The 7,429-nt window shown below is 48.3% G+C and overlaps 1 protein-coding gene across 1 annotated transcript in view; it reads left to right on the forward strand.

The window, feature by feature from the left end:
* The first annotated feature begins 6 nt into the window (after positions 1-6).
* The window catches only part of DACT1 (dishevelled binding antagonist of beta catenin 1), a 12,215-nt gene continuing 4,792 nt past the window's right edge, over positions 7-7,429 (forward strand). The window contains exons 1-4 of the mRNA XM_046647728.1: positions 7-434; positions 2,554-2,686; positions 3,397-3,552; positions 6,433-7,426. Of these exons, the coding sequence (XP_046503684.1) occupies positions 102-434; positions 2,554-2,686; positions 3,397-3,552; positions 6,433-7,426 (1,616 nt within the window). The 5' untranslated portion in view covers positions 7-101. The remainder of the gene's footprint in view (positions 435-2,553; positions 2,687-3,396; positions 3,553-6,432; positions 7,427-7,429) is intronic.

Consider the following 7,429-nt stretch of genomic DNA (forward strand, 5'->3'; position numbering starts at 1 on the left):
CGCCGCAGGGCGACATGAGCCCGCGGCCGCGGCCCTAGCGCCCCGCTCCTCCGCCCGGCGGCCCGGCGGCGGGGACGGGGCTCGCGGCGGGCGTGGGAGCCATGAAGCCGAGCCCGGCCGGGCCGGCGAGGGAGCTGGAGCCGCAGGCACCGGCCCGGGGCGAGCAGCGCGCGGCGGAGCCCGAGGGGCGCTGGCGGGAGAAGGGCGAGGCGGACACGGAGCGGCAGCGCACCCGCGAGCGGCAGGAGGCCACGCTGGCCGGGCTGGCCGAGCTGGAGTACCTGCGGCAGCGCCAGGAGCTGCTGGTGCGGGGCGCCCTGCGCGGCGCCGGGGTTGCGCCCCGCGCGGGGGACCCGCCGGGGGAGGCGGCGGGGCGCGGCCGCCTGGAGGAGAAGTTCTTGGAGGAGAACATCTTGCTGCTGCGGAAGCAGTTGGTAGGTCGTGCCCGGAGGCGGCGGCCCTGCCGAGGGCGGACGGTCGGGCAGGTGGCCTGGGCTGGGCGCGAGGGCGCCCGGGCTGGGGACGTTCTCGCGGCCCCCTCCCTGCGTGTGCCCGCGCGTGTCTGGCGTGTGCCCGCTTTGTGTCGGGGGAGGGACTGGCGACCCTGGCAGGCGGCAGGGCGAGGGTGGCCGCTCTGCCTGCTCTGCCGTCGGGGCTCTCGGGGTCGCCCGCTTGTAACCTTCCGTCTCTCGGGCTAGACGGATGCGTGTCCTCGCCCCTAAGGTTTGCAAACCCTCCTTTAAAATAGCATTTCACTTGGAGGTCTTCTTAGCTTAATGTCGTCCCGCTGAGAGGGGACAAAAGCCGAGGCGGGGGCTCGTGGCGTGGTTAACTATCCGGTGCTGAATTTGGGGATCCCGGGCGCGCGGAGGGAGCCCCCTCTCCGCCCCCCCGCGGGCCGCCCCCGCCGCGCGCTGCTCCCTCCCGGCAGAAGCCCTTTGTACAGGGCAGCCCCGGGGCGGGGGAGGGAGCTTTGGCCGGAGAAAGTGCCCCCTCCTCGCGTACTTTGTAGGTCCTGCTGGTGGAGGTGGGAGGACTGAGAACCTGCTCTCGGGGAGCCTTTATCTGCCTGGATTTGTGTCGGCGTCTCAGTCACTCCACGCCGTCTTCATTAATAGGGAAGAAAAAGAACTTTGGTGCTTAAGGTATTGATGAGCAGCTTTTGACCCCGCCTCAGGATAATGGCGGCAGCTTTGTTTCAGTGACCTCAAAAATGTAGTTTTGAAAACAGAAAAAAAAAAAAAAATCCTTACCTGACCATGTGATACTATCTGAAAGTGGACACATGCTGGATAATGTCCCTCCTCCAGTAAGGAGCACAGTGATGCTGTGTGGTTATTTGTCAAGTGTTTTCTTGTATTATCTCTTCAGAATTGCGCTTTTTTTGAGGCATCAAAGTGCTTTTACTTACTTGGTTCATTTTTCCTGAAGAAACTCATTCTAGTAAATAAGCATATGTTTTATGTTGCCAAGCTTTTTAAGTCAAGAGACAGACAGGAGGCGTAGCTGTTCATATGCATCTGTTTTGTAAGGGTATATGTACATCGTGGTTTGTGCAGTAGCTCTGTTTTGGCATTTAATGGTGTTTCTTTGATAGCAGACCAGATTCGTATGTGACATTGCTTTGAACCAATTCGTGCTGTTATGTTTGGTCATTGGCATTTTATGCCTTGTCCTGTACAATAGCACCTTTTTGTCTTCATGAATCACAAGACTGTGAGTGGCACATTCCTGTCATCCCCTGGAGGGGAGCAAGGCAGCACGTCAGGAGAATTCCAGTCCAGTCAGTGTTTGTGGTACTATTTTCATTTGTAGGCTTGGCGTTGGTGATTTGAACCAGATGCCTTTTGAGTTCTTTCTGCTTTTCCAGCAGTAGGAAGCACTAGGTGGCGCTGTGAGTCAGCACCACAGATCTGTCACCTTTGGAAACCTGAGTTGAATTCAAACCTTGATGGACCTTCCCTTGTGGGTTTTGGATTCTGCCAGCTCCCATTATACTTGGCACTGGCTATTAGTATTCGTTTCTCACTTTCAAAGGCCCTAAGACTGATTAAACCCCACAAAGCAGCTAATAGAAAACAAAACGCTGCAGGATGTTTGGCCAGAAAATCTCACCTCAGTAAGATTATAGTGTATTGTAGGAAATCTGTTACACCGTGACTTCAAATTAAAGAGTCGACTGGGAAGTACTGTTTTGTAAAAAATTGGCTGTACACAGAGGATTTAAAAAACATTTCAGTGTGTTTTTTTCTTATCCTACCTATAAAAAGTAAGTTTGTATATATTAGTTGAAACTAAAAGCAAGCCTTGTTTTTATGAAGAAACTTTATATCACCACAAAATGTGAGAAAGTGGAATTAAACATAGGACATATTCTTGAAGTTTTTCTTTATTTTACTGGTCATCCAGTAGAATTTTGGTTTTGGAAGATAGTGAGCTCATCAGAGCAAGTCATTTAATGCAAGAGCAAGTCATTTAAATACTTAGAGCAGACTTTTGTTCTTTGTCACCAAAATGTATTGGTTTTTCCTTTCTCCGTTTCTTCCCGATCAGAATTGTTTGAGGAGAAGAGATGCTGGTTTGTTGAATCAGTTGCAAGAACTTGACAAGCAGATAAGTGACCTGAGACTGGATGTAGAAAAGACATCTGAAGAGCACCTGGAGACGGACAGCCGGCCCAGCTCAGGTGAGGGTGTGAGCACAGCACCGACTATTGCGCTCCCTCAGCCCCCTGTGCTCAGCATTCCCAGACCTGCCAACGGCAGTGGAGTTTGTTCCAGGGCGGAGGGAATGCAGAAAGCAGTCTACCATTCAGTCGCATGAGAGGGAAATAAAACCACACGACAGGATTTTTAATAATGAGATTGATCTGACTTGAGTCCCCTGAGTTTGAAAATAAAAGCTTCCATTCAAATTTCTGGAAGAGCAGTCCTCCTTTGAAACTCGAGAAGGTCAGAACTGGGCTAGAAAATTAGTCACACTTCAACTTCCTGAGACCACTTCAAAAGTTTTCTTTTTTTTCTTTTAAACCATTTGGTTCCTTAAATAGATTTGTTTTCCTCATCAAGTTTTTCTTTCTGAAACATTGATGATAAAGTTGGGGCTTTGACAGATCTAAGTCTCTTTCCTTGCACATCTTTAAAGGTGGGGCCAAGGAGGAAGGTCACTTTGAGAGTAACTTTGAAATGTACCCATGGTTATGGGCTCTTTGACTTTTCCTAAAGATTGTTTGAAATAAAACTGTGAAATCAGCACACTAAATCCAGTGAACCACCAAATGCCCCCCAAATGTACCTCTTTCCTACCTTTCCTAGATAATTGCCCCTTTTCCTTTTAAGCTTGAATGTATATTACTGCTTGACATGAACTTAATTCCAAATGGTGTTTTATTTGTAGGGTTTTATGAGCTGAGTGATGGAGCTTCAGGATCCCTGTCCAATTCCTCTAACTCGGTCTTCAGTGAGTGTTTATCCACTTGTCATTCTAGCACCTGCTTCTGCAGCCCCTTGGAGGCAACCCTGACTATCTCAGATGGTTGCCCCAAATCTGCTGGTAAGTCTTTTTAGAATTGATGGACATTTTTAATTGGAAGGGTCAAAGGCCCTTAAAGGTTATCTAGCTTCAACCCCTTTTACTGATGGAAAAACAAAGGCTCAGAGAATTTCATCCACTTGCTGCATTTAGTGCCACAGTTGCATTTAGAGCCAAGATGATCACTATTCCAGTCCTCTTTGGATGCCACTTGGCTTTATATTCTCATGGTAGCAAGACAGCTTATCTTGGGAAATCCTGTGCCAATATCACAGGTCTTGAGATTTGCTTCTGAGCCTTTGCTGTTAGTTTAACTTGTTTGCATTTTCTTTGGAAACCACTTTGGATCTGTTTTTTTTTTCTCCCTTTGATCATTTAAAGCTAAAGCTTACATTAAAGTTAAATATATTTGTCAGCCTGGCCGAGAGCTGTTTGGCACTTCAGGGAGCAATGGCGCTTCTGTTTCTCTGAAAGGCCTTGCATGATAGCAGCTCTCTTTTCTTTTAGCGGGTGTGTGGGATGAGCTCCCCTGAGGCCATGTGCCATTGTTCCCCATTTTGGGCCATCCTTGCAACGACCTCCAGAGGGAATCATGCTATTGTTGGTACCGGAAGAGTTTCTGCATTTCCACTACGTGGCACACATTGTACTGTATGCTTTGTGTACATTTATCTCCTTTGACTCCTCCTAACACTTCTGCAGGGTGCAGGTGTGGTTAGCTCCATTTTAAGTATCAGAAAAATGAGGCCTAGTGACATTTGAGAAGGTTGTTTAAGGCTGTGTAGCTAGTGAGTGGCAGACGCAGGATTCAGGCTCAGGCCTAACTGCCAGGTCCCTGTTTTTCCACCACACTAAGGGGATTCAGAAATTGTGGTGTTCAACCTTCTCATCGAATGGAAGAGGAATTTGGTTGCATTTGCCATTTGTCAGAGGCTCCTCTTCTGCTGAATGGCAGAGTTGTTGCTGAAACTCAGGACTCCTTCCTTAGTTCTGCTTTATTGTGACTCCTCAGAAGAGCGGAGAAAATACAGAGGTTAGAGGAGCTATAGGCGCTGGCATAAGTCGCGCACCCTTGGTTTGTCTGTGTTCTCTGCTTGGGTCTGAGGCTGAGTTTCTGAGATCTAGGCAATGCAAGTATAACACCAAGCACCTGAGACTGCTGACTGCCTGGTGTCTTTGTGTTGGTGCAGTGTGTCTTGTCAGCAGCTGTCGTTTGGGGAAGCGCAGATCTGTGTTATCTACAGTGTCTGGGCCTCAAGTTCATTGGTAATTACTCCCCTCACTCTGCAGATCTGGTTTCAGGGGGAGACTTTATAAACCCATTAAAGCCTTTTTGGTATAGGTTTTCCTTGAAGACAGACCTCTGCTCTCCCAAATGCCACATCTTCACATAAGTGACACAGTTGGGCTAGGCCTTGCGGGCTGAGATGTCTGTTTTATTCCTTTAAGTATGGAAAAGGGATGAATGGTGGAGTGCAGGTAATGTGGCTTTAAGCAAGGCAAAGATAGGGCTAGGGTAGTGGAGGAGGGGTGGGCAAGGATGTTAGTAGAGAGGTTTCCCTTTCCACAACAAGCTGTTTATTGGGATGGGGATGGGGGGGCACGCGGAGTGGGGACATGTCGATTTTATAATAGTCTTTTCTTTACAAATGAATCAGATCATTTTTGGGTCTAGACTGTATTTTCCCTGAGACTGCTAATTATCATTGAAGTTCATGGAGCTTTCCTTAAATGAAACAATTAACATAAAATCTGGCACATAGTAGGTCTTCAGTATTTCAGTGGAGGACAAATTAGTGACAAAAACTTTGATTTTTCGCTAACTAAAGGTCATTAAAGAGATTTGACATTTATAATATTCACCAAGATAAGAGATTAAAATCATTTAATTAAGCAAGAAAACTTGATTTTGTTGTATTTTGGCATCTACATTTTGAAGTTTGGGAAATTTACTCAATACTACTACTACTCAGTCTTTTAAAACCTTATCAAGAATTCCTTCTGATTTAGAAAAAAATACTATTTTATTCTTTAGTGTCCCTATTGAGAATGTAAGGTGATTATTATTTAAATTTGACTAATCTCTAATGAAATTTGATCAATTTCCCTGGCCTTTCAATTGACAGTTATACTTGAACATATATCATTAAAAATTAGGTTTCAAAAAATACAAAATGAGGAAAAAGCCCACAGAAAGTATAATTTATCTGTATTTTAAAGTATTTTAAAGGAAAACCAGGAATAGAACACAGAAGGGAGAGTAACCTAGAGAAAGAATGACTCAAAAAACATTTATTTTCCCAGTTATAAATGCAGTACATATTTATTGAAAATTTAGAAAACAGAAAATAAAGAAGAAAGTAAACATTTCTTGCTTTCCTACTGCACTGGGATGCTACTATTAGCATCTTGGTAGGCTTCATTTCAGACTTTTCTTTGCATATACACAGTTTAATAAAATTATAATCATGCTCTGGTATTATATCATGATTTTCACTAAACTTCAAAGTGTTTTCCCCATATTATTCAATATTTGAAAACTTTTTAAAGGCTGAATATCTTTTCCTTCAGAGGCTACGTTAGAGCTTGTTAAAAATTTCTTTGTTGAATAGTTTTCCCCTCATCCAGTACTAGGAACTGTATGGAAAACAGTGGACGAGCTAGTGGGGTATTTTTTAGTTCTTTGACATTCTCTCTCTCCCCATGAATTTTTCCTCATAAAAATTGGCCACAGTCAAGCTTCTGCTGACCAATTCCTTTCTTCAGAGTGTACCTTTAACTGTTTTTCAGATCTCATAGGATGGTTGGAAGGTAAAGAAGCCCACTGTGAAGACCCGGCCTCGGTGGCAGTTTGCCCTTCCCCCTACACACCACAATTTAATTCCCTTGATGTCATTGCAGATGTGAATCCCAAGTACCAGTGTGATCTGGTGTCTAAAAACGGGAATGATGTGTACCGCTATCCCAGTCCACTCCATGCCGTGGCCGTGCAGAGCCCAATGTTTCTCCTTTGCTTGACCGGCAACCCTCTGCGGGAAGAGGAGAGGCTTGGTAACCATGCCAGTGACGTTTGTGTCGGACCTCAGGTGGACACCATCAAGACAGGTACTTCCTTACCATCGCCAAGCAGCTTGTGGGCTGCTCCCCACCCTTCATCCAGTAAGAAAATGGACGGCTACATTCTGAGCCTGGTCCAGAAAAAAACACACCCTGTAAGGACCAACAAACCGAGAACCAGTGTGAACGCTGACCCCAGCAAGGGGCTTCTGAGGAACGGGAGCTTCTGTGTCAGAGTGCCTGGGGGCGTCTCGCAGGGCCATAGCGGGAACCTTAAGAATTCTAAACAGGCGCCTGTGCCCCCTGGTGGAATCCTGGCTTTGGACGGTGGGCCGTTCTCCCCGCTGAAGCAGTGGGCGAAGGAAGCAAAGGCAGACCAACTGGAAAGCAAGAGGCTGCCCGCGCCCGAGGGCGGCTTGCCAGGCGCCGCCGCTGACCTTCAGAGCAAGCATCTGCCCAAAAGTGCCAAGCCAGCCTCCCAGGAGCACACTCGCTGTCCCACCGCGGTGACAGGGGAGCCCCCTAAAGACAGCAGTCAGATCCCAGCTGCCCCTCCAAAGGAGAGCCCTGGGCGGGCCCCCGCCCCTCTGCAGGAGAACAGAGTGGTGCAGCCCCTCAAGAAGGCCTCGCAGAAAACCGGCCCGCCGGCGCCCCCCGCCCCCGCGGCGCTGCCGTCCTCGGCCTTCCCGGGGCCCGAGCGGCCGGCCCTGGAGTTCAAGAGCGAGGGCTCGTCTTCGCAGAGCCTCGAGGAGGGGCCGCCGGGGAAGGCGCCGTGCGTCCCGGGGCCGCAGCCGGGCGGGAGGCCGTCCCGGGCCAGCCGCGCCGCCGTCCCGCGGGGCTC

Source organism: Equus quagga, chromosome 20, assembly GCF_021613505.1.
Source record: "Equus quagga isolate Etosha38 chromosome 20, UCLA_HA_Equagga_1.0, whole genome shotgun sequence".
Lineage (NCBI taxonomy): Eukaryota > Metazoa > Chordata > Mammalia > Perissodactyla > Equidae > Equus > Equus quagga.